This window comes from Pithys albifrons, chromosome 2 (assembly GCF_047495875.1).
Source record: "Pithys albifrons albifrons isolate INPA30051 chromosome 2, PitAlb_v1, whole genome shotgun sequence".
NCBI classification, from domain to species: Eukaryota; Metazoa; Chordata; class Aves; order Passeriformes; family Thamnophilidae; genus Pithys; species Pithys albifrons.
In genome coordinates this window covers 55,645,738-55,673,647 of record NC_092459.1, presented here as the reverse complement: position 1 = coordinate 55,673,647, position 27,910 = coordinate 55,645,738, and the positions used below count along the sequence as shown (strand labels likewise).

The 27,910-nt window shown below is 39.2% G+C and overlaps 1 protein-coding gene across 3 annotated transcripts in view; it reads right to left on the bottom strand.

The window, feature by feature from the left end:
• Nucleotides 1-27,910, bottom strand: part of AKAP7 (A-kinase anchoring protein 7) — a 96,541-nt gene that overhangs the window by 6,025 nt on the left and 62,606 nt on the right. Inside the window, exon 8 of one of the 3 annotated variants that reach the window (XM_071549085.1) lies at nt 207-729. The exons of the other annotated variants lie outside the window; for them this stretch is intronic. Coding sequence (XP_071405186.1) covers nt 512-729 — 218 coding nt within the window. The 3' untranslated portion in view covers nt 207-511. Of the gene's footprint in view, nt 1-206; nt 730-27,910 lie in introns of those variants that run through there. 3 annotated transcript variants of the gene reach the window in all.

The following is a 27,910-nucleotide window of genomic DNA, read 5'->3' as shown; positions in this document are numbered from 1 at the left end:
TTTTTGGTGACAGATTTGACTGAAAGAAGCAACAGTGGATCCTGTACATAGGAAAAGCCAATTTTACAAGCTTTTACCAGCTACACTCCAAGACAATGTTCTGCAATCCTTCCCTCATGGCCCCAATGCACTGGGCTTTGTTCTTTCTTCCACCAAGTTTTCTTTACAACAAAATAATGACAACATGGGGAAAATTATAACGGAGACCCTTTGTATTTTGAATAAATGACCAAGACCAGCTGGGAAATCCATACTGTCAGTGAGCTTCTGGTCTGCACCTTGGGGAGGGCTTTGGCAACAGACATGTCTCTGTCTACCTTTTGCTTTATTAGTTTTCTGCAAGTTTTTACAAACTCTAGGAACAAAAAAACCCACGAGGGACTCGGGCCATTTTCCAAAAGCTAAACATTAAGAAATTCCTTCTGAATGCTGGAAAACTTCACCCCTTGTACCCAGTGCCTCGTACTGACACCTAGGTAAGCCAAGTTGCTGTTACATACACACAAAGCTTTCACCACAAGATTCTCTTTCTGTGGTGACTCTTCAGTGGCTCCACCTCACAATAATCCCTCACTATAAGATATTTGACTACCAACCCCTCCGTACAGAAGCAGAACTTACTGCTGTGCGGTATAGCAGGACTAGAAGGATGGAGACAACTACGCCAACTACTGATGGAGCAACAAACCTTCAGCAGAAGACTCGCAATTGTTTCTGTGCATGGTGGGGCTGGAGAAAACAAAGGAATGCTAATGAAACAAATGTCAGCCAGATTTCAGCATGGGAGTTCATACACTTTGCAATGTCAATGGCTGTGCCTTTGTCATGGTTCCCTGTACCTATGTTAGAAGGAAAATACTAAGAGTGACAAAACCCTCTATGCTCACAATGCCCACGCAGATGTAGGCTACTGCAAGGCTGCTGTGTCCAGCTGCAGACTGTGGAAACATCTAGTTTTTGTGACACAGATTCAAAATTAAATTAAATCTCATGGACTTCTGTGAGAGCTGGATGAAGTTCCCACACCTACATACTGAACTGCAATGTCCTACAGATCAGACCAAAGTCTTAAAACATTTTCTTTACTGAGGACTTTCAGACAGATTTGGTAGGCCATATATATATATTAACAGAACTATAGCATTAGAAAAATAGCATCCACCTTCATCCTGCAAAGACAGAGAGTCCATAGCCATAATAAACTGAATAACAAGTTATAATCAGGCACCAGACCATTTGCTTCCCACCCTTGCAACAGGCTGTATATGAGTAAGCACATTCAAGATCATGATTTTAAAGTAATGAACACAAACAAGAGCATGTGCCCACATCTAATCAACACAGTAAGTACAGACAGGAAAGTCAAAACTCTGAACACTTCCTTGTTAATTAAGGACTTGCATTAAATATATCTTAAGCGGTCACTTAAGGAACTGACACAAATAAGGCACTGACAGAAAGAGTGAAATTATAATCCCATGATGACATGATGGTGATCATGTATCTGCTGCTGGATGTTCCCACCTCATGCGGGAAATTTAACAAACTTCTTTAGTTGTACATGTATTGTAAATACAGGACTGTCTAACAAGGCAATACAGGCAATACCAACCTGTCCTTCATGCTGAACACCTCCGTCTAGTTTGCTGGAAAGAGTTCTTGTTTAATTTGGCCCACCATGGAATAAACATGATAAAATTAGGAATTTCTAGTAAAGAGGAAATTAAGGGTGTTGCAGCCATTCAGGGAAAATGGTGCTCTTGCCAGATATAATGATGACAGCAGGAATACCTGCAGCTCCCTTTGAGCTGGAGACTTGGCAAACATGGCAAAAGCTTGTTTTGTTTCAAGCAAAACCATCTGAAGTTCCGTGATGTAAAATTTCTGACCACCTCCAAGTGCAGAAACAGGATTTGAGCTGCTAAACCTACTCTTCCTTCTGAAAGCACTGGAGAATGTGATGCTACAGGCATGAGCCTTCAGAACAAACAAAGTAAAAAAGGTAATGTAAGACTCTAGTCCTGGCATACAGGGAGTTCTGTTAATTATCTTGGTATTATTTTAAGACACCTACTGACAGTGAAATTTTCTGACTCCTTTAATGTAGTTTAATGCTTAAACTTAAGGAATTTATAAGAAGCCTAGTGTAACAGGTAGCAAAGATAACATAATGGCTGAAAGAAAGAAGGCAGCTAAAAAAGCTCTGAATTTTACTTGATTTTCTCACCAATATTCAGGTAGAAAAAAACAGCTCAAGTAACAAAAGTGGTTTAATATAACCACAGTAAAGGTCACAAGGCAAGGTGACAATGGGAGAATCAAAAGATCAAGGCAGATTGCGATAGCAAACATCCAGTCAACATTATTCACCCATCTCCGCCATTCCCAGAGCTGCCTGGTGCTACCAGCTCCAGTGAACAGGGAAAAGGGCCACTTGGGTTGGCAGTGCTACCAAGGAGAGCAGGAGAGCTCCTTCTCCCTCCAGTATGCAGCCCGGGGCAAGCCTCCTGCTGTTTTCAGAGCCTGAGAGAGAGACCAGGTCTCCCAGTTTCCTGGGGAAAAGCTGACTTCTGGAATAGGGCAGACACAGCAGTCCCTCACCTTCAACAGTCCTCCAGAAATAATACTGAGAATGTAACACACTGTGGGAGACCATGTAGCTTGCTTCCCCATCAGCCTTGGGCACCAGTAACCACAGACAGAGCTGGATAGTCTTGAAGGAAGAAAATCACCCTGCTAGGTCACCAAGCTGATGGAGGTGTAAGCCCAAAAAATGCAGTAGCTAACCAGAATAGGATATACAAAGATTTTAATTGCCACAGTCCAGATGTTTTGCCAAAACCTCAAAGTCCCTGCTAAAGGACCAGTCAACCATGAAAATTGAACTTTTACTCACAAGCATGACAAAAGAAGCCATTAAATAAATATTTATCTCTTGTTACAGTTTCCTATCCTGTCCCTGTGATCTTCAGTTTCACGTCTTTAGGAATCATTTGTTACTATACAGCTTCCAATAGGATGCTATTTTGGCTGAGACGTCTTCATGCTACTGTCAAGTACACTAAAAATAGCAACTGTTTTTGGACTAAGACAGATGGTGAAAAACAAGTGTTAATAAGTGAATCTTAACAAGCTGATCCTGTGTTGTTGCTCCTCCTGAGCTCAGAAGACGACTCCATACAAACTCATGCTATCAGACAGTCTCTCACGTAGTATGTGTTTTGCCGTGGGGAAAGTACTTTTGAATATATTTGTAAACTGTGGAGAGAAAAGTCAACTTTTAATCAACATCCATTTTCATTTAATTATTTCATTTGCAGTAACATGAGTTGTGAAAGACAGCTGTATTCTTCTTAAACCGCAAAAAAAAAAAAGATGAAATCTTGTCAAAACAAAGATGAAGATAAAAGTATATATGCAATTCAAGAGGATGCCCAACAGTGTCCACAAGATACTGTAATAATTTTAATTTAATAATTTTAAATACTATATCATCTTGATGGAAAAAATTTTAATTGGAAAGTGCTTTTAACCTGTCTGTGACACTTAATTAGAACCTGAACCTAATGGAGCATGGTTAGGGTCACCTCTTTTGCTGTGAGCATCTTGAACTGGCAGCATAACAGCATCTCAGGGTTGCCAAAACAGACAGGTCTAATCCTTTTCGCCCGGAGTCTTTCCCTTGAAGAAACTGAATCCACATCATAAGCTTCTTGGGCAAATCATGAAATTTTTGAACACATGAGTAGTACTGTTGCTGTCTTTCATTTCATGGCTCAAGTCTACAGATTCAGACCAAATTCATTAACAGCTTTGGGAAAAATAACAGAACACCCTTAAGTCAATTTGAATGGCACTTAAAAAAACTCATTAAGTACTTATCATAGCATTTCCTATCTGAATCCCCTTTACCTATTAATTTTTTGGCCTAAATAATGTTTTAGCTTTGTTCTTTCTTTCCTCCCTTTTGTTTGCCACATAGCCTCCACTTTAAAGATGTGGGGTTTTTTTAAAAGCTGGAATCTGGTACAATTTTTTCACTTTGATTCTGTGAGATATAAATGTTCCCTGCCCTACCACATAAATATGAAATTTATTTTTGATATTTGGAGAAACTAGTTCATAAAAGTTTAGACCTTTCTTTAAATGCTCTGGCTCTGAACCCTTAAAATTACTGTATCTGATCTTCTTCAGGAAAAGCTCTTCCTCAACTTTCATCTCTCTCTAAAAGCCCAAACCTGCTTACAAGAACAGTGAATCACAGAATCATAGAAAGGTTTGGGTTGGAAGAGACCTTTAAAAACCATGTAGTTCCACCAACCCTCCTGCCAGGGGTAGGGACACCTTCCACTAGACTAGGCTGCTCAAAGTCCCATCCAATTTGGCACTGAACACTTCCAGTAATGGGCATCCACAGCTTCCCTGGGCAACCTCTTCCAGTGCCTCATCCCTCTCTTTCAGTTTAAAGACATTACCCCTTGTCCTATCACCACATGTCCTTGCAAAAAAAAAGTCCCTCTTGATGTCCAAAAGAAGTATTCCAAAGGCACCAAATTCAGATACATGTTTGTTCATAATAAATTGTTCTGTGCCATGGGGTTTTTGGTCACCTCAGCCATATTACATCAGAATAGTGGCAGATAAAGTGTTAAGAATGCTGAAGGTAGGCGTACAGCTCACTCAATCTAATTCACAGGAATATAAAAATTGCTAGAGTATATGTAACAAAATCTGTAGATCAAAAAACCCCTGATTTACCATGTCATAAAACTAAATTTAATGCAATAGATCCTTCACAGGAAATAAGAAAACTTTATAATCTAGTGCAAGAAAGAATTGAAGGAATAAGAATATGAGGAGACAACACTGATTTTTTCCCATCCTATGTTCCCTGTGCATAGTGCAAATATTGTCATTTGCTCAACAAGCACCTAGTAATCAAAAATAATGTTATTCTTGAGACTGCTTCACCAGTAGAAATCAAGAATAATTGACTCACGATTACTTTTTTAAACCAATGGGCCTTCCTTTCACATCCTTCCTATGCTAAATATCGAATAGTTATAAAAGCATTTTCTTTGTCAAACAACATAAAACTCCTTAAAAAACAACCATTTCCCTACGTAATAGCCACATTTCTTTAATGAAAGTAGATCATTCTTCCTCTCTTTCCCTGTATTCCTACTTCCTCAAATTCAGTGAGTCAGACTGTTCTAGCGACACTTCAATGAAATCAATACAGAAAAATATGTCTGATATGCCAAAACCTGAAATAATCATCACAACTTTCACTGTATCATAATGGATTGCTCATTACCATGCCTTAAAATTGATGGTTCTCTTCTTTTTACATTTCTTTTCCCATTCGCAAATTTTATCTCTACCTACATAGTACAGACAACTCCATTCCTTCATCTTCAGCATCCCAATAATTCTAAATCTGTCCTACTAACATCAGTGGAAAACTGCTTATTTATGCCAGCTGGTCTTCTGGGCCTTTATTTCTATCAGGCTAAACAGTTCTAATCTGGAGATTTGTATTTGTTTCTTCATGCTCTGACTTTAAAGTAGTATTTTTCTCAGTCTTTCTCCAGCTCAAAAGAATAAAGAGTGTATATTCATACCATAACCAATTTTTCCATTTCTTTTCACTACATTCAGAACCAACTGTATAATCAAAAGCAAGTATTATAATTTGCTCTCTCTTTATGTTTTCCATTGAGAAAAGTTCTCCCACTTCTATGTCAGGCTAAAGAGGACACGAAAAAGTTCATTAGGGATGAAGAGAAGGAAAGAAATGTGCAACCCTCAAGAGCAAATTGTATCATTCATAATTTTGAGATTTTGCAAGATAGGTAAGCACATACATTTGCATGGCACAATGCAATGTGGTTTGAACTCCAAGAATGCAGGTGTAGCTATACATTGAGGGTTATGCCCTGCTACCGTTTGAGGCACCAGCAGCAGAAATCCAGAGCAGCTGGGAATTAGCCTGTCCTCAGAGCCTGGGTGCAGCACCACGCTGATCCAGATATTCCACTGCTGATGTAGGAGCTTATACTGGAACACATCTTACCACATACCATGTTTTTTTCTACAGTCTAATCTTCTAACCTTTTCTTATTTTATACCTTCTATAGAGATCATGGCTAAAAAAAAAAAGACAGTGAAAGATGGATCTTTCAAAGCAAAATGATGTTTTAAAGAGGTTAACATAAAGTAACACATTTCATTAAATCAGAGGATCAACAGTGCTTTAAAACATAAAAACACTACATCAAATTTCATTTTAACAGAGAAAGGTAATCCCAGACTTTATAAGAGGGTTCAATCACTAGAACTCACCTAGTCATAGGTTAATTTTTATAGAACTACAAGAAAAAAGTCTTAATTTCATGTTGGAAAAAGGTCTTGCATTGTACTAATGAGGTGAATGTGAAAACTAAAAGGGGAGCGGAAGCTGAAAGAAGTGAGGAAGAAAGAAAAACCTTTTTGATTGCATTAGGCTATACTGGATGGTAATGGATTTTTAAGACGCCAAAAATGTTGTTCATCTGCTCATAGTCCTCAGCCACAGGAAGTGCTGCAGAAAACATGGCTGATTTTTGTTCAATCCTTGTGCTTTGTACTAAAGTGAAATATTGAGTAAAATGCCATTTAAAAAATTACTGCTAGGATGAGAAACAGAGTAACACAATAAGAGACCACAGCATAAGGCAATTCACTCAGTAAAAGGATACAAGCTCTGTAGCGAGTGAAGTGAATTATCCATGCCTGAGGATTTGAATCACAAGAAACTTCACAAGTGCCCAGATCAAGCTCACCTGAGACTGGCAGGTACTCAAAGGGATGAAGCCATCAGAAAAAAAAGATAAAGTTTATGGTGGATTTTGAGATCTGGGGATTGGGATCCAGAGGAAATACCTAATAAGGAGTGAATTTTCTCTACACCAATTTAGGACAGCAATTCTTAAGGTTTATGAGAGTTACAGGCAGGGTCAGCAGCCTGACAAAAGTTCAGCTGGGTATGCCAACATCAGAGTTACGAGTCTGAAAGTACTGACCATTGTAAAAGTCTGGCAGTGCCAAATTCATCTTTACTACAGTGTATTTCTAGTTATTCAAGGCCTAAGTCCAGTCCGTAACCAAATGTTTATCAATTTAAGGTCTCTAAATTCTAAACAATGTTTGTGGTCAGTATGCCTTACTATGGTACTTTTCAAGTTATCTTATTTTCCACTTTGTCTATAATAATTTCACAAATAATAACAGACCAATGTCATCTAAAGGACAACCCTTCACTGGACCAAGGACCTGTTGTTTTTGTTGCTTTCTTTGTTTGTCTGCCTTAATCTGAAAATTTTGGTCACAACATTGCAAAATGTAGACTCTCTGCAGCCCAGCATCTGTCACTTGACAGGAAGCTTTCCTTGAAATATATACAAAATGTTCTTTCTTGTTCTTATTTCACATGATGCAATAGAAGTAATCCCATGCTATCCTAACAGTTGCTCAATCATGTTAACCAGTTCCTCCTCCTGCCTTCTGGCTTTGTATTTGTTTTTTCATAACTAGACAGTTCCTACTCTCCAAGCTCCCCAAGATGTAGCTCTGCAACTCCCCAGACATTTTACAGAAGTGCAACCTGGGCTCCTACTTTATGTTGGGAGCATTATATTCTTTTGGAAATGCAACACTTCCTTCTAACATCTTCCTCCTCTGCTCCATGATTATGTCTCTTGACTTTCTAGGACAAAAGTTACTCTGATCTTCCCAGTGCAGATGTAGCTAGCATGGCGCATGTGTCATTTCTGCTAAGAGTGTAGGTCTAGTGGCACATAATCTTGATGAAGGGGAAAAAGATACAGATTTTGGGTTGTGTTTTTTCCTTCCCAGAGGTGACCCTTTTCCATGGATGAAACCTGTCTTCACCCCTTTTTCAAAGAGTATTGAGTACAGCTTTCTGATCATTCCAGGTCAGTAGAGAAATGTCAAAGTTGAGAGTATGATTATTAGTCTAGATTTTAGTTTCTAGAGACCTTTAATGAAATAAAATAGAATAACTCATTTTGTCTTTCTTAATGAAGGTTGTGCAGAGCAATTTTATATTTATTTTTTTAAATTTTAATATTTTAATGGCTTCTGGAATCAACATTCAAACATGACTGCCTGCTTCCAGGAATACCACTCCCCATTAGAAAACAAAGCACTCAATTAGCTAGCATTAAGCATCACAAATCAGACAGTATAAAGGGAAAAAACCATCTAGAACATCAGGTTAGGAAAAAGTAGATAATGACCACATTTGGGTTGTATAACACTTTCCCACTCCCAAATGTGACTATTCTATTTTTGTAATAGATGTTTTTCCATATGCTACAATTTCTACACTGTGAGTGGCTCCACTCTAAGCTCACATGAATCAGGTTCCAGTAGGACTAGTCATATAGTAATACAATAGGTCAAAGCAAATGAGTTTCCAAATTGCGGGAGTAGATGTTCATATATAGTAACAGAGGTCGGTATTTCATGTTTAGCATATCACATTTCTTATTTGGCTGTAATAAGGATTTGCTCATGTATCATTTTTGAGCAGAGAATAAAAATTCAATTTGAGTTCTGTGTTGACATTAAACAAAAACATCTGTCTTCAGAAAAACATGAAAAGCATCTCTGAAACCTGGTGTTTTGCTCAGAGGTACCTGCCTATGTTTGTACAGGTGAGTTCTGCAATGCCAGTACTTGCTCTTTGGCTCTAAGACCAATTAGGACAGAGTAACTCAGGTACAATCTATTCCACTCTGCTAACCTCTGAAACGCCAGGGCTGCATCCAAACTGTCTCCTGGAAAAAGATTTGGATTGGTGCTAACTCCTAACCAGTGCCCAGCAACTTCTGCAGCATAGACACTTTGCCAGGGCCAGAACTATGCCAGGGTTATGGCATGAGCCAGGCAGTCTCAGTGTCCAGGTGCATCCCCAGACACCCTGTCATGCAGTACACCAGAGTCCAAGGCACCTAGAGTGGTCTGCAGAGTCGGGCTATGTCTGTAGGTAGTGAAGCTGAGAAGTACATTGAGCCCAATCCTGCATATGTGGAACAGTTACTTTTGTGGATTTCTCCTGGCAGAGGTTTTGAACTGTAACTCCAAAGCAGCCCAACACAAATGAAAACAGAAGTATGAACTAAGAACAGTTTCAGAGAGTAACAGCAGTAGTAGCTAGAGTAATACAAGTGCCAGAGGACAGCATTTGGCTCCTGACTTCAGTAAAGCTGTGGGAACAACAGAATTTCCATTTCCTCTTCCACTACAATGAAATCTTACTGTTATAGTTCTGCTTTAACCAGCAGAAGTAAGGAAATGGAAAGGCAAAACTCCTAACTCTAAACATTAAGACTTTCTAGTGCTTTCCATTTTTCACAGCAGGCCTTACAACACTTGGGAAAACCATGCCACTTGCTCCTTCTACTGTTTGGTGAGCAACAACTGGCACAATTCGCATAGTGAGTTGAGAGGCACTGTGCCAGAATATACATGAAACTCAGTAAACTGAGAAAGGAGCATGCAATAATGAACGAGAGAAACAGTACTAATGGGATTTCCATAATACAGAACAAAGTATTTGGATGTTGTTCATTGGGAACACAGGCCAGCTTTTAATATTATCTGACAGTAATGTCCTGTACTTTACACTTTGAAAATAAACAAAAACATGACAATGTAGCCTTTTCCTTATTCAACAGTATACAAAGTAAAGCAAGCAAGAGCTCCTCCAAGAACCCAGTCTTCCTTTTTTTCTGTGGCAATGGTGTTATTAAGACAACCTTTAAATCACCATGATGTCTTAAAAGACAGCGTATTTCATATCTAGGTGTATATGGGATGGATACCAAATGTATTTTCCACTAACAAGTAATGTTTAACCTGCATACTTACAGAGGTATGCGAAATCTAATACACTTTCTCCTCTTAAGTGGAACATCTGCTTTCGAGACACTCAGTGAAGTTACCCTATTCAATTCACCCATGACATGTTTATGTATGTTTACTTTCTCTTTTGGCCTTTATCTTCGTTTTCAAACCCAAAAAGGATATGGGATGGCAGCAGGCACACTGCTTAAGCAACCTAGTATAAATGCAAAAGATTTAAAGGTGATCTTATTTTCCTTCCAGGTTTCCTCTCACTTGAAGAAATCATGCTAGAAGTCTCTTGCAAGAGGCATGGGAGCAGACTACCAGTCTGCTTTTAATGCCCAGGGCTGCACGAACAGCATTTTACCCAGCCTCCTTCCCTTGCTATGTATGTACTTAGAAAGAGGATTCCAGATGGGAGTTGGCACTTTGCTGGCTTGCCATCTGAACCAATCTTTCTGACATTATTTATAGAAGGCCTGCTTTTAAATGGGCTAGCTGATATTCTCATCCATCTCACTGCAGCCCTTGACTCCAGGGGCTGCCAGCAGACTGTCACAGCCATGACACTTGGCAGGCCAGGTCCTTGGTTGGTATAAATCAACACTATTCCTGCTTACTTGCTGCTAAGGGTTTCACTTGACATTTTCAGTACTGCTTGATTCATGCCCCAGTTAATCTGTTTCACTTTCATGGTTTTACTTGCATGTTTAGCAAAACTCCTTAAACATTGTTAGCGTGTTTCTAATTGAATATTCCAACTAAAGCATCCTTTTAGACAAGTTTCCAAGCATTGCAGTACTAAAGTATATTATTACTGAAATTCTTATTTTTAATTAATATAACCACTTTAAAATTCCCCGTTCAGTTATTGTACATTGGAATTTTTTCAGAGATTTTATGACTATCAGAAAAATATAATTTTTATTATACAGCAATAAATTTGTGGGCAAAAGCAATGTGTATTCTAATTTATGTTATGTTGCAAATTGATAGACAATAATTAACTGTCAATTATTTCCTCTTTACAAAAGATTAAAAGAAACTAACTATCACAGTATATTTTAAAAGAGTTATTAATTTCTATTCAAGCTTTTACTCCAACTTTATGCTGGAGATCTACAAAACAAACTAATTGCCTTTGAAAGATCTGAACCCATGAGAAATTGCATTCACCATTTTTTGGTCTGTATCACTGTCTGGCTTTTTGAACCAAGAGGCAGCACAATTTGGAATATTAAATGCAACTTTCAGCTGTAATCTGCCACTGCAGCTGGTGGCCCACAGTAAAGCTCAGGGCTATTTGAATGCAATTGCAGCAGAACTTGCTCATATTCCAAATCATCCCAAAGCTTCTTTTTCCCTAGACTGCCATACTGAGCATTTTGGATATATTCTTGGGCCTATCTACCCTCCTTACAGGGCAAGGAAATGACCTACGGTGGATGGAATTTCAACTGATACCTATATAACCTAAGAACAACAGAGGTCAACTCTGGATCTACTGAAGCTTCCTGTATTCCCAAACTTTTGTCAATCAGATTAACTGATGTAGCATTGGTGTGCTCAGTAAGGAGAGTAAGAAAATGCTACTTTTCCTTTGGAATCTGGTCTTTTTACTCATGCTTTTGTTTGAATGAAACACCTTCCAGAAACATTGAACAAAATGTCTGGCTAATGTCATGGTTAGAAACTTCTCCACATAAGCAAGTTTCCTGTGCTTTACTTCTCCACATGGGCTGTCTGACCTTGTAGCCAAGTGTACTAAAAAGTTCCTTGGCCATAAATTTAAAATAGAGAGCAAAAGCAAAAAAACAAATCACAGAAATAATTAATTGCATCAATGTGCAGTCAAGTAAGTATTTTAAGGAAGGTCCCTCTGCTTGACAGAGGATTATTTTTTCTTTCCTTTACAGTGTATGTATGTGTATATACGTGTGCAGAACTGGCCCCACCGTTTCAGTCCTAAGGTCCATCTGCCACGGCCGAGCGAGCTTGGACAGTGACAGTGAAGTTCTTGGGACTGTCACAGCACCTGGTACTAACCGGGGCTGACCCTGTTGAGCATCCAAGATCTGATGGGATCGGATGGCAGAGAGGCATTTAACTGCCCAGTACGGTCTCCACTGGGACTCGAACTCATGACCTTGTGATCCAGAGTCCGGAGTGCTCACCATTACACCACGGGGCCACCCTTCCTTTACAGTGCTATACATTTAACAGGAGCAATACTACGTGGTACTCATCATTATCTCCTACGGTGTTTTATTTTCACCCAGAAAAACTGCATAATCATAGTATAACTAACAGTGTGTTCTTCACAAGCCCCCAGCCAGCACCCTCTGTTAGTCTGACAAGTGTGCTGACTAGTTCCAGCAGTGGTGACCTTTGTATGGACTTACTGAGATCACAGACTCAGTTCCCATATCTGCAAAGAAGCCTTCAGCTGAAAACAAAATAATTTTAATGTTGTCTCTCATCTTTACTCAATGAAAAGTCCCACAACAGTCATCCATTTCAGTACTAACATGACTAAACAGTGATTATTTTACCTAAAAATCCACAAATGGCTCATACAATGCCCTTCACAGTAGGAATGAGGTATACACTTGCATCAGTTTTTTTATTTTCTTTCATGTCTCTTATCATTTCCAGACTGGCATTAACTAACAATCACTTCTTTGTCAATAAACTAATTTCTGAAGTTCTCAGAGAATTATAGTTTTGCATATCAGAAGAGGATAGGGAAGCATAAAAATATGAAGATAACCTTCTTGTGAAATGTAAGCATGATAAATGCTAAGGGACCTTGGAAGTCAGCCAACCAACAAGAAGTACAGCACTTTACCCTGTGGAGCAGTGGCCATATGAGGCAACACAACTAGGAAGGCTGACAGAAGGGAGATACATGGTCCATACACTTAATCAGAGATTTGCCCTTCCAACTATTTTTGCTGCAGTTTCTGAAAAGCACTGGACTATAACTAGGCAGGTCCTCCTTGTTCCCTCCATCTGAGTTCAGAGTAGGTACAGAGACACCATTTCACTGTTCTGAGATCGCTGCACTTTTCAGGAAAGGCTGACCCATCTGACATCTACATTATTTAATATCTAATCCACAAGTATCAATGGATCAATCTGCACAGAAGCAGAGCTTCTCACTTTAGACACGGTAAAAACCATTTCAGTACAAAAGCAGTACAGTCTGTTGAGAAAGACACCATAATCAACCTGCTCTGGTCAATATCCCCTCTCCCCACACCACTAGTCTTTCCCACAGAGATTGAAAGTTTCAGCTCCTTGCCACCCCATCATCCTCTGCCAGCAGCAGGAAGCCAGCATCACCATATGCACACGTGTTCACAAGGTATCAAGGCCACTGACCACTTTGCAAGACTGAGCCTGTGTATTTCTGAAGCAATAGATATTCTTCACTAGATCCAGTCACACAGTGGAAGAACTTATTGTGGCTATGTGACCCTTACCACCAGCTGTACCAAGGTTTTTGAGAATTCATTAATTCACTTCAAACAAAATTACCCAGGTTAGTCTGCTAATGAAGGAGAAGCATTGAACTTCACTGGGGTGTTTTTGCCTTTATTAAAGGAGTGCTCACATAGCCTGCTCTGCTATGCATCAGTGTACACAGCATGTCTCACCAATCCACAGTGTACACGACCAGTGAAGGTGGCAGCAACAATTCCGTGGGATCTGCAACTTCTTCTGTCAGCACTTTGGAATCTAGAAGAGGGTGGGGTTTTATGGTCCTAGAGCCACTATGGTTTTTCTTATCTAACAACTGCCAGCATAGTAACTTTGTTTCTAACAACACTTATCTGTAAGAAGTGAGGTTAGTTACGATGGTGCACAATCACACATTTCTTTCTAGAACTCTAGAACGAAAGGTGGCACCTTGTAGCAACCCTCAACAAAGTAAAGGCAGGGTTACCAAGAGTGTGGCCGCTTTCCTCAATGGTAGTCTAATCCAAAGATCTCACAACTCCCTCTTCAGGGGTAAGAAGGACTGTGTGATCACAGTGAGGTTGAAAGCAAAAGACAAGAGTTATGTTATGTATATCCCCCTCTGTCAACCATTTAAACTGATATTAAAGATACTCTCTCTCCTAGGATGTTTGGGAGCTAATACAGTTGCAGAGGTACTGACTGTAAAGTAATAGTAGCATGCGAATAGAGGATAGGGCACTTGGACTCAATGTGGAAAATAAATGCAATTTCAACAATATAGGAGGAATCTGTGCAAATACTTCTGCAAAATATGATGTGTCACTTGATATCTGAAAAGGTCCTTATTTTTTTCCACCTATGCAAAATGATGATTTGGCAATTACACTGACTATAAGATAGACATTAAGCTATTTATCCTTGAACACTTAAGCTAATGGACAGTCCAGATACAACAGACAGTACAGTACAAACTGTCCAAAAAAACACCCTGGATGGAAAATTGATGATGATCTTAACCGTCAGTGCAGACATTTTTGGCAATCAGCTCCCAGTGGCATCAGTGGAAGACAGGAAATAACCTGTATATTGCAGTAACAGCTCGCTGTACTCGGGGACCTGGGCAGGTCTCATCTTGCTACACAGTCACAACTCACTGGAGACTGGTCCTCTGCTGACACACTTTTTTTGAAAAGTGATGTTAAGTTCATTAAAGTTCCAATTCATCAATATGGGGACAATTTTAGCAACCTGATCTCCATTACAAAGTTTCTCATCAGTCTTCTGAACTTTAATAGTTTTATTCTTTCTCATCTTCTCTTGGTGGGATCGAGAAGTATTGGTACCTGTCCCATCAAAACTAGTCACCTACACCAATTGGCTAGTCCTGATCTTCTGCTTGCTACAACTGAAATGAAGTATCTTCCCAGCTTCTCCTGGCTTATTATTCAAGTCCTTTAATAAAAACAGGTTTGGTTCAGGCTTTGCCTGAAGTTTCTCAGTGTAGCGTAGCTATGGATCACTGTGGTCAGTAGTACTCCAAATACAGCCTTCAGCTTGAGATACATCTTCATTTCATACATAAGTGCATATTACATAAAGATCACTCTTCACAGAATTTACAATTTTCAGTATTTTAGAACAGTTACAAATTAACCTGGACATTTTTTGATCATGAACCAAACCACGAAACTCCCTGTCTTTGCTCATCTTTCTTTTCAGGAAAAGAAGCCGTTCTGCCATATCTCTAAATAAATTATATAAAATACACTTCTGCTTTTTCCCACCATCAGTAACATAACCTAATAGCAAAGCAATCACATTTGACTTGATCTGTCTCCAGAGTTTCTCGTTGCAATATATTTTCCACAAAACTTTAGGACAGGAAGGCAGAAGGGAGGCTAACTTTTGCAATCTAACAGATTATAGGGGAAGATAGTATGCTGCATGCTAGTAAAATAGTAAAACATAGCCTATTTTAAAAAAATAATGTAATTCTGTGTTTCAAAGTTACTTATATTCAAATAAAAACTGGTATAAAAATTGAATTCAGCGAGCTAATTTAATTTCCTTCCACAGGCCATATATGCTGATAGAATTTAAATTTGCATTTACATATGTTTGTATCAAATACAAAGGGAGGAAAAAGTGCTAAATTTCACTTTTCAGTTAAAGTCAAATGCCACCAAAAACTACTACAGATCAGACACAGGAGAAAGCTCAGCAGTATGTGTCCATATAATTTTCTAAATGCAGTTATTAATTAAAAAAACAAAAATAAACAAGAAAAATATGTTGAGACCTTTTAATTTCAAGGAAGATTGCCTAACACATATGGAAACATCCAACATAATTTTAAAAACTCCCCAATTTCACAGTCACCAGAATTTTTATCCTCTTTACTTCAAAATTACTATATTCTACATGCTTGAGGACACAAAGAGGCATTCACTGCTGAAAGCTTTCTTAATTATCATGCCTCCAATTTAAAAGCCTAATCCTCTCTTACTCCCCTCCCTGATACCTTGCAATGAAGGTGAACTTAATCCCTTATTTTCTCTCCTAGATTTTCCTTAAATCTCTTCTCTTTGATTTCACTAGTGTGTACAGTTCTTCTAGCAGCCTAGAAGAATTACTGCATTACTGAGAAATTATTTTTGACAGCCAATGTCAGTCCCAAGAATGGTCATACACATAGAGATACTCATGATTCACAAACACTCATGACAGTCTTGGCTGTCTTCAGGCCTTGGTTACACTTATTGCCTTGGTCATCAAACCTAATGTTGGTTGCAGGAGGAGGAAGATTTGTGTAACTTTCAACTTTGACATAGTAAGTATTGAACATTTAGTTTTGGTTTGGACTGCTAAATTTTCTTTCTTTTCTTTCCATAGAGAATGGAAGCAATCTTAGCAATCTAATCACAGGCACTGTGAAATTCTATGAGGGAAAAAGACAAACACCTAGTTGTTATTCAAAATGTCATTTCAAGGAATGCACCTTTCCTTAAAATTGTTTGTTTTTTTCATCCACATCATGCACCTCTTTGTGTTTATCTAGTGTGAACATATGTGTAGGAGTGTATAAACAACATCACAGAGGGAGATTGGCAAGACAGGAAAGAATATAAGCACTAGAGAATGAGTATATATAGGACTCACCAAGCTCAGACGATGAGTGTGTTTTCACATTTCAGGAAGAAGGGAAAAGAATAGTGTCTTTATAGTACCAGAGCAGGTATCCCCTCTGACCAAGTAAGAGTTAAAACTCCTTAATACAGAAGTGAGAAGGACACACAACCTCCAGGACAGGGAGTAATCACATCCTGGCAAATGTACCAGGCCTGTTTAACAACGAGGATTGACTTACTATTTGTGGTAGGCAAACCTGTCCTGTCTCTCATGAGAGAAAGCCAGACAATGAAACTTTTGTACTACAGCTATGTAAATGAAAAATAATTCATGGTAACTTATAACAAACTACTAACTTGATCAAGACATTGATTTGCAAATAAAACTTTCAGGATTTTCAAAATCAGTTTAAGACCTAAATAAAACAGTTGCACTCTGTTCACTGAACCTTCCTTTACCCTCAAACAGTAGTTCCTGGTTTGATACAGCTGGAGAGTTTTTGGTCAGGCCCAAAAGATCTGGACTGCATGTCACTGACCCGGCTGTGTGTTGGAGCTCACCAGCTTGCCCAGTTCCCATGCACAGGGTACACAGCCACAGGCCCTGTGTTCATTTACTTATTTCCACACCTATTTGTCCATGTTACATTCAATATGCCCCATGAGTAATAGTATATAATCACAGGATCACAGAATAGTTTGGGTTCGAAGTGACCTTAAGATCATCTAGTTCTATCCTCATGCCATGGACAGGGACACCTTTCACTAGACCAGATTGCTCAAAGCCCCAGCCAAACCAGCCTTGAACACTTCCAGCAACGGAGCATCCACAACCTTTCTGAGCAACCTGCTCCCATGCCTCACCACCCTCACAGTAAAGAATTTTTTCCCAATATCTAATCTAAACCTGCCCTCCTTCAGTTTAAATCCATTTCCCCTTGTCCTGTCCTTGTAAAACATTTCTCTCCATCTTTCTTGTAGGCTCTCTTCAGGTACTAGAAGGCTTCAATTTGATCACACCAAAGCCTCCTCTTCTCCAGGATAAACAAATCCAATGCTCTCAGACTTTCCTTGTAAGAGAGGTGCTCCATCCCTCTAGTCATCTTAGTAGCCCCCTTCTCTGAACCTGCTCCAAGAGATCAGTGGCTTCCTGTGCTGAAGACCCCAGAGCTGGATACAGCACTCCAGGTGGGGGCTCACCAGAGCATAGTAGAGAGGCAGAATCCCCTCCCTTGCTCTGATGACCACGCTGCTTTTGATGCAGCCCAGGACATGGCTGGCTTTCAGGGCTGCAAGTGCACAGTGCCAGCTCAAGTTCAGCCTCTTATCCACCAGCACCCCAAAGTCCTTCTTGGCAGGCCTACTCTCAGTCTGTTCATAATAGCTATCAAACAACAAACTGTTTAATCTGATTAAATCAAAACATGTAAAAGTGCTCATATTGCTATGCTCTGCCCTCTCAAATTGTGAATAAAATTTTTTATAACACAACTAAGTTTCATGTTCTATTTTGATTATATGATCACCCTTATTTCACATCAGTAATCGTCTAATATGGGAATTTTGCATTCAATATTTAATGGCCTTTTTAAAAAGTTTCTGGCCAATATACCTATCAAGTTGCAAATGGGCTACTACATATACAGCTATAAGAAGGTGTAACACTGCTTATTTTATAAAGTGCATTCTTTTATATCAGATTAAAAAGTGTCATGCTATGAAGTTAAAACAAACAACTTTAGGTCAGAAATGAAATTACAACATTGTTTCAAAAAACACATAAAGACCATTTGACACTATTTTCAAAATTAAAAAAGCACTTGTTTAGCATGGACATAAGCAAATCAATACAAGGTCTAAGTACAGGGTTATCACACAGGGAATTCCTTCATGATCTCAGAGATATAAAGAATTAATTGTTAAACTAAACATTAATCTTTATTTGAAATATACACACTTTCAAAAGCCCCTCCTTGAACATAACATGCCAAATCTTCACTGGAACTTCAATGGAACTTTACCTGCTGAATTGGGTGTCTGAATCCCTGCAGAAAGCTCTCTCAGCCTTAGAGTGGTTATATGATCATTCATTGAGACAAATGAAAAAATAGGTCATGAAAGCAAGTCCTACATGTCTAATTTTAACAGCTTCTACTGACACTACTTGTATCTCTGCCCCACAGCCACTGGTGAGGACAAATAATTCTTTCCTTTTCTTCTTTGTGGAATACCCTAACTCTTTGCTATCCAGAGGACATTCTGGGAATAGATTCCTACCAAGTGTGGCAGTAAAACTGTTTATTTAGACAGTATTCAGTAAATGTAATTGTGTTTGTTGTCATGGCTAGTAAGGGTCTTTACAAAAAAGATAGCTCAGCCATAAAGCTTGTTGCCAGAAGATTGTACAAATATTAGAAGTTTCTGTGGATTCAACAGGAGGCTGGAAAAAATAATTAAAGACTTTTAATCATCAAGAATGCCATGCTGCTTCACAAAGCCTTGAACTGCTGCAGCATTGGAGCTTTATTTTTAGGAAACACCTTCTTATACTTGTCCTTTTCTACTGGTTTTGTTAGGCATCCTGTGCTGGGGAGATGGATCTTAAATTTGGTCCAGAACAACCACTCGTATGATCCTACCATAACGATAAAGCTTGGCTGAGTGTTTTCCAAGGTTCTACCTATATTGAAGACATTAGAAAGGGATGTGAAATACGTAACTGTGTGTGGATACAAAATGTAAGCAAGTGGCTCTTAAAACTTATTAACAAAACTCAGATTCCACTTGTCAATACTTTGGTGCATTTCAGTCATAAGCATCTCTTATTTTCTAAGGTTAAATAGGTCCACATTTTAAAAATGCGGACTAGTAAATGGGTTGAAGATAAAATCAATTCAGACTTGATGTGAAATAGATCTAAACTCAAATGTTAAAAAGTGCACCATGGAACCAGTGAGCTTTCTCCTCACTCAACACAAGGATGTAGCATGTAACAATACCAGATAGAATCATCTACAGTACCTGTTGAAACTACGCTTTACATGAACTGAAAACATTCCCTTACTGAGTAAGTGATGAACCCTCAGCAATTCAACAACTGGTATTTGTCAGCTGAATTCAACTTCAGCTGAAACAAAACTGACTGGAAAACCATGAAGAAGTTTGTTATGTTTTCATCTTTACTGTGACTGAAAGGAGTCAAGTAGCATGGTGAGCTGCTGTTTACTGCAAATGCTTGCCTTTATTATGGACTTTTGTACAACAACAATCATGATTTGCACCTGCACGTTTGCTAACCGAGACAATTTAGTGGCAATAAAAAGCCTGGGTTGATTTCCCAATACAATTAGTTTAAAGGCCACCATATGATAAGAAGATGAAAAATGGATGTGCGAAACATTCACTTCTGCCTGTTCCACATGGTCAGCTTCAAACTGTCTGTCTAGCTGGGGCACACCCATCCCAGATGCCCAGCAGTGCTTCCTCCCAGCACCTAGAGGGAGAACCAGATGTGGCAGAAAACAGGGAGGGAGGCCAGACTGTACTGATCTGAGGCAAAGAACAATCACGTCCACCATGCCCATCCTTCCTCTATCTTTCCCTTTTTAAGGTGGCTCAGTCTATGCTACTCTCCCATGAACACTGGTAAAACAGTGCCACATCTACATTTTTCACCTCATTTCAGACACCATCTTCTTACCTTACCTATATCCAGACCTCCTTGTTTCAGATTCCCATCATCTACACTTATCTTTTTCTTTTCCTTCCACATTCTCAGAACTTTATGCCACACCTTTCAGTTGCTACATGTCAAAACCAGACCTCTTTCAAAACCCTTTATGACTTCCCACATATGACATCTCCTGAATTTTTTTTGACAATAAGCACTCTGAGGTCATGCTACAGTAAGTGTTATATTCAGTGGATGTTCCAGTCACTCAGGAGCACATACAAAGAAAGCTGGTGCATGACAGGTGATGGCAGAACAAAAGTTAAAAAGCAGTGAAGTGAGGGGAATGAAAGAAGCAGCAAGCAGAAGCATATATTGCTTTTTTGTATCTTGTTTTCTGTCAACAGAACAATCTAAAAAACCCCAACAATCTGTATCTGTTGTTTGCCTTCAACTGTTAGGGTATTAGAAGTGAGATGCACTAACTACTTGTTCTTCACATAAAGACATTTTGTACTGGCTAGATGAATGAAAAAGTTCTGAAATACTAAATATTCCTAGTCATTTTTCCAGTGCAAAATTGATAACATCTACCCTCACACCTGGGAAGGAAAAACTTATCAAAATAACTGCCAAGTCATCTTCCTGAGGCTGTCTTCTAGATTTCTTGCACTATTGGTATACACATTCATTTTTTAATTGATGGCATAAACTCTCCCTTTACTTATGCCTAGACAGCTTCCTGAGTAACAAGAATCAAGTATAAACCAGATCAGAAAACTGGATTTCTAGCCTACAGCTTATGAGTTATGTGAATTTAGTTAATACTGGTTTCAGACACAATGTGACAGAAATTTGGCTGCATCTTCTAGAAGAAAGGTTGAAAATATTTCACTGAGCAAGAAGTCGAGAGTAAATATTTTGTTGTGTAACCAAATTCAGGACAAACACCATTTTCAGCACATAATTTAACAGAAACAACATTCCAGTCAAGTTAGCTAGCTTGACTCACTACACCAAAGGATAAAGCGATCAGAACTGCTGCCTCTAATTCAACTTATATTTACTCAACTGAAAGCAAAGCCAGACACTACCAGATGCACACACAGTGATAAAGCGTGGCTGTTCCCTCACTTGGTCAGCTTAAATAAAACTAGACATCCAACCAACACCCAAATGGAAAATGAACCAATGGTTTCCTTCGTCATCCATCAACATTGCCATCAACAAAATCCCCATTCTTTCATCTGTTGCTAATGAGCTTTACCATTAACATGCCCATGCTGTCAACATCAAAACCTTCTCATCTCTCACTCTAAACTGCACTTGGCCAGAAAGGAAAATGAAAATACTCACTTTGGCTACATTTGCTTACAGAAACGGACAGACAGAATGCTCATGAACAAAATTAGACATAATTATTTAACTCATCTTCATCTACTTAGTGGCAATATTGCACAGGTTGCCTCCACCCCTTCTCTAAAAAGCAATCAGTGGATTTCCCAAAGTGAAAACCCCGCGGGCACGCCGGGCTGCGCCCCGCACTCGCTCCCCGCGGCGGCGGCAGTGGCAGCGAGCGCCGCGCACTCACCGATCTTCTCCTCCCCTCTGGAGAAGGGGAAGCAGCAGAGCTGCCCCATGGCACCGGCCGCTTCAGCTTCCCGCTTGTCCTCTCTGCGTGCACCTCAAGCAAAACCTGCAGATCGGGCTGCGCTCCTGCACAAACTGCTTGTTCTGCCCGGGGAGTGGCGGTAGATCGGGAGAGCGGCGGCCCCGCCCCGCCCCGCCCCCGGCGCGGCACCGCGGCCACCGCCCATCCCTGCCCCGGCCCGGCATCCCTCCCACCCTGCGCCTGCCTCCGCGCCATCCATCTGCCTGAAGATCGACCTTTCCTTTCCCGTCCCGGCGCTACAGGAGGGATGGGCGCTTGAGAAACCAGGCACCCGTCTGGCCACCCTAAATACGGCACCGGCCAGCGTGGCTGTGTGCCCCGGTCACCGCCGCTGCACTGCCGTGTGCTGAGAAACGCCAGAAAATACAGTCAAACACATATTATGTGTATATATCAAGTATTGAAGTTAATATATGGCCTCTCCTTCTTTCCCCCAGGCGCAAAAATGAGACTAAGGAAGGAAAAAAGCTGCTCATGCTGCAGGCGGAGCGGCACAGCAGCCCTAGCTGGAGAGGCTGGGAAACAAACTGGGATATCATCGCTCTGCATTTGTTGGGGATTTACCACCGACTTCAGCAGGAATAAGTCACCTTCGCTGCAGGTTATGAGTCCTCCTTCTCAACTCTGTGTGTATTACAAGTGTGGGTGATGAAGGTCACCTGGTGGATGCAATAAATTTAGGATTTTCTAAAGTAATAAAATATTAATGAGATGCATGAGTAAAGAGCAAGTTAGTGATCAAAGATGAAAAATAATCAAAGGCAGTTCTGCAAAGATTAGTGTTAGTCCCAACATAACTCAACACAGTCATTAATTACTTGAAAGTAAGTAAGTCATAAAACACCAGAGTGGAAGTTTGACATAACACAGTGAGACAGGATAGCAAATGAGCACAGCCTGTATGGCTTTGGCAAACTGAGTCTATTCATCCAAAGCATGTAAATAAAATCAAATGGAAATACATATATTTTGTTTAAATATTCTTCCAGTCACCAGAACCAAAAAATGCCTGCCTGGGTTTCTACTTATTTTGTCTTGTGGTTCACTCTATTTTTAAGGAATTAGACAAATACCACTATGGTGCTCACACGCTGTTAGCTATCAAATCATCCTTGCCAGCTAACTCTATTGTGAATATGTCAGCTTTTGCTGCAGTTAGCTGTCCATACAAACTGTTCTGTTAGACAACAAGGAATGTACATGACGTACATGGCTGAGAAGGAGCCTCACTGGTGTCCAATAAATTCATATTGAAGACTGACCCATGGTAAGCCATCCATAATGATAAGAGTCTGTGGATACCCCGTGGCTCTTAAAATCTGAGCTCAAACTGCAATTTTTCCTTAATTGTGGGAATTAATAATATGTCCCTCTCTTCTATCTGGATGTGTATTTCTGGTAACATGTAGATATTTAATATTTTGAGACTTTTACATCTGTTTAATTTACTAGAAATTTACCAACAACTTTTGAAGTTAATGTTGTTAGGGACAGGTAACACACACAGACATAGGCAAAACACGATCCCACAGGCCTTCTATCATTAGGCTAGTAATGAAGGAATGCAGGTGTACATAGAAATTGTGGGATTACAGACTAGAAAGTCTGCACGCTGTCCTAGTGTTGGCTGAAAAAGGGTTAATTTCTTTCTCAGTAGCTGGTATAGTGCTGTGTTTTGGATTTAGGATGACAACAATGGTGGTTGAGAACAATGTGGGTAACACTGGTGTTTTAGTTGTTGCTGAGGACTGCGTACTTGAAGTCAAGGGCTTTTCAGTTTCCCCCATGCTCTGCCAGCAAGCAGGTGCACAAGAAGCTGGGATGGAGTGCAGCCAGGACAGCTGACCCAAACTGGCCAAAGGGATATTGCACACGGCAGAATGTCATGCCCAGTATATAAACCAGGGGGAGTTGGCTGGGAGGCACCGATTGCTGCTCAGGGACAGTCTGGACATCTGTCAGTGGGTGTCTCTTGGATTTTATTATTCTCTTTTCCTTTCCTTTTCATCATCATCATCATCATGATCATCTTCATCATCATATATATAATAATCATAATAATAATTACTATTGTATTTACTTCAATTATTAAACTGTTCTTATCTCAACCCATGGCTTTTACATTTTCTCTGATTTTTCTCTCCATCCCACTGCAGGAGTGTGGGGTGGGGGCAAGTGAATGAACAGCTGTGTGGTAGTTACTTGCTAGCTGGGGTTAAATCATGACATAATTTCTCATCCAGGAAATCAAGGAAAATTATGGTGTTTCACTGAAAGATCATCCATGTGCACTGGAAAACCAGCCTTTCATGACTGCCGTCACTTTGCTTTTGAAAGTATTTTTTTTTACATTCATAATGTACAAAAAGTCTGGAAACCAAATCCGCAATTACTTTTCCATTTAAGGAGCTCATCTTGCACAGCTCCTTTGGTAATACCTGCAGTCACTAACACTTTGAGCACCATTACAGCAAGCCTGTGACAGCAAAAGTTCTTAATATTTGATATTAATATGAAGGATAGTAAAACATACACTTGTTTTCCTTATCACATACCCGAAATGAATTAAAAGGCTCAGATGACTGGTTTTTATTGTTTATAAAAACTAGTATTTACAGATGAAAAAAGAATCCAGTTACAACAAGAATGAAGGTATGAATTCTGCTACCATTAACCTGCATTTTTTAAATGCTCTAGTTCATATGACATGCTTTCCAGAAAGCCATTAATTTAACCAGTGGCAGAAGTTCTCCACAAAAATGTCTACTGCTTCATATTTAAACTACTATTTGATTCAAGAAACCATATGGATTTTTTTCCCAAATATAAGAATCTCTGACTGGAGAATCCTATGAATATTTCACATTTTTTACATAGATAAGTCAGTTTACTTGATAAGAACAAGTGTAATATATTTAATATATTTGTAAGGCATGGTTCCTTACAAAATTAGAATTGTCTTTAAGCTAAGTAATATTCCAAAACTAAAATGCATTTAAAAAAGGTTGCCAGGTGGTAATTTTTATTCTTTTCCATCACTAGTCTGTTATTAACAATTATTAGATCACGTACTGTTTAAAAAAAATTACTATCTTTCAGTAGCAGAAACAAAAATCAGGACGGTATACAAGTTTTTAATAAGAACTATAAAAGTTATTAGGTTCAATGAAATGCATTCCAGCTGCGCAGTTGCCTTACTTGAGGAGATGCTGTCAGCCTAACCAAAAGGAAAAGAACATGACCCATATTCTACAACATAAATGAATTGAACATGATACTACAGGGCATAACTGAAGACAGTCACGAAAGCACAGAGAAAGTATTTCTAAGAGAAGTATCTTCCATTCTGTTCAGGATCAAAACAAGAAGACAGGCAACGTTTTAGTCAAAAACCCCAAATATTTTCCACCAGGAAAAGTTACAAAAAAAAGTTCAAGTCATAAAACAAACATTAACTTATATTTTTCAGTTTTCTGTATGCATAATTTCCTTCTATATAGATAGATCACATCTACAGGGTACCTACATGAATACAAAACCCGTGGTGCTTTTGACAAGCATGTTTAACAAAGCAGCATAAGAAGCACAAAGTCCTCTTATACTGAAAATCAAGCATCCTTCTGTCAAAACATGGAATAACCACAGTTCTTACTGATCACTTTCTAAGCAGTTCTGGTAATCAATGGATGTCAGGCTAACAATACTCCATTAAGCAATTCTGGAATAGTCACAACCAGTGACAGACCTCTTTCATCCATGTACAAGCCATCTTTTAGCCAAAACTAACAAAATAACATAAGCACAAATGTGGGTACAGGAAAGAAATAGAGGATACAAGGAGGGCCTTGGCCTTTTAACACTGACCACATCACTGTACATGCTCTAACTTCCAAGATGAGAGCTGGGACTATGAAGTCAACTGAAACCTCTAGAGCTCGATAGGGTCCATCTTAAATATTTTAAATATGATATTCAGTAACAAAAGTGGCCCTGATCTCATTTTCAGTGTCTTGCTTGCTCAGGGTCTGCCTTTTCTTGTTTTAACATCTCTCGAAATTTTGATGAGATTTAAAGTCTATTTTGACAGAAGTTACAGCACAGCAGCAAAGCTTTCAGCTGTTTAAGGCACATGTGACTGGATATAGAATTATAATAACTCTAGCCACATGAGGCCTAAACAGCCAAAGTATTATTAGAAGTGAACAAGCGCCAAAAGACACCGGTATGTATTTTGTTGGGAGGCAGAGAAGCTGAAGAGCATCTGGGGACTGAAACTGAGAGGTGGAATTTTTCCACGTAAGGAATGGCAAAGTGACATCCTTTATCAAGGATGGCTATTCAGATTAGCCAAGACAAACTGGTGCAAAACCAGCAAACAGAACCACTGGCCTCCACCAAACAGAAATGAGTTTTGAATTTTGGAAAGTCTCTCTCTTCACAGCAGATAAAGACTAAAAGAAATGAAAATGTATTCATTGTAAGCAGAGGCAATTTCAGCCTTCTTAATGCTTCTGAATACTGTTCAGCTGATCCAGAAGGAACCTAGCAAAGCTTTTTTTAGATGATGCTTGTGGTGCAAATTATGTAAAAAGTGGGTGAGGAGGAAAGCTGATCTGCATTTCAACTTAAAAGTATTTGTGCACTCAGAACCTAAGCTGTTCCAAAGCCTATGTACAAAAACATGCATACACACACAGAGAGTGCAGAAGAGAGTGTGTAACTCTAAGCTTTGTTTGAGAACACCTACCAAATCAGAGTTACAATCTCCATTTAGACGAAAAAGCAGGGATAAACAAATGATCTGCTGGACTTGCTAATATGCAAACATTTTCTTACTGTGTTTGACAGTGTAGACTACGCTCCCATTTCTTTTTGATACTTCATTTGTAATGCATTGTGTAATTCTAACAATTTTTCAATTGTGTCTTCTGAAAACACTTCCAATTTCATTCTTCTGGAGAAAAAGCTTAAATGACTAGTCTAAATTAATTTTAAAGTATTTTATTTTCTTTCAATGGCTTAAGAATATTCCTCGAAACATGCATTTTATATAAAAAAGATACTGAGTTGACATTTGCATTATAAAAACAGAAGTGCATATTTTAGCTATGCTTTTTTAAACCATATTAAAATACTCTAGGGAACTCTCACCGCTAATATGTGTTTTACAACACTGCCTTCTAGAGATAGAATCTTGCTCCTATTCACTGTAAATCACTGTTTCTGTGAGTTCCATTTCCTGAATGCACTGTACCTTTCAGTAAAGACTGTGATGCCAGCCACTGACACACCTGCCTTTTACTTTAAGGGCAACCTGAGGGAGAGGCTCAAGACTAAATCTGCCAATAGTCCAACTCTCAGGAATGCACTTAGAGCCATGTTTAGAATAAGCCATACAGCATTTCTGGGGGAAGCTCTGCAGAGTACTCACAGCACCCTTCTTTAGTGTGTATGTCACAAATTATTCCATCTATTTCTGCAGTTATTTTACCTCACTGAGAAGGGATGTATGAGATGGACTTCATAGTGGATGCCAGTACAAGAATGTGTCCCCTTTGACATATGAGACTTGCAGTTAAGTCCCATGACAATGACAATGTGAAAAACTGAGGCAAGGTACACCTCATGCTTCAGGGTCTTCCCAAGGCTCAGCTTACAAGCCAAAGCCTCTGAGGCCTACTAGGCATTCATTTAATTCAATATTCAGCTAGTTCCTGCTGTTTCTGTGGAAAAGAAAGATAAAGCAATATATAAAAATATGCAGACTGAAGGATATGTTAGTTATTGGGGGGGAAACAGGTTCAAAATCCTGAATCCCTTAATACAAATTATTACACGCCATGTGTGAAAAAAATGGAATTCCAATCAAGGGAAAATTTTTTGGGACTTATATAATTTTTCTTTCTAAAGTATCAAGGTGAACTGAATAGTTGAGATAATGAGACTTGAAAAGAGTTATGTTTCTAGCATGTAGTCTGTCAGTGAGTCTACCAACCAGTCAGTAGCTAAAGGCAGCTATCACTCTCCAGTGATGGTTTACTGAGCATTAACCTGACTTTGAGG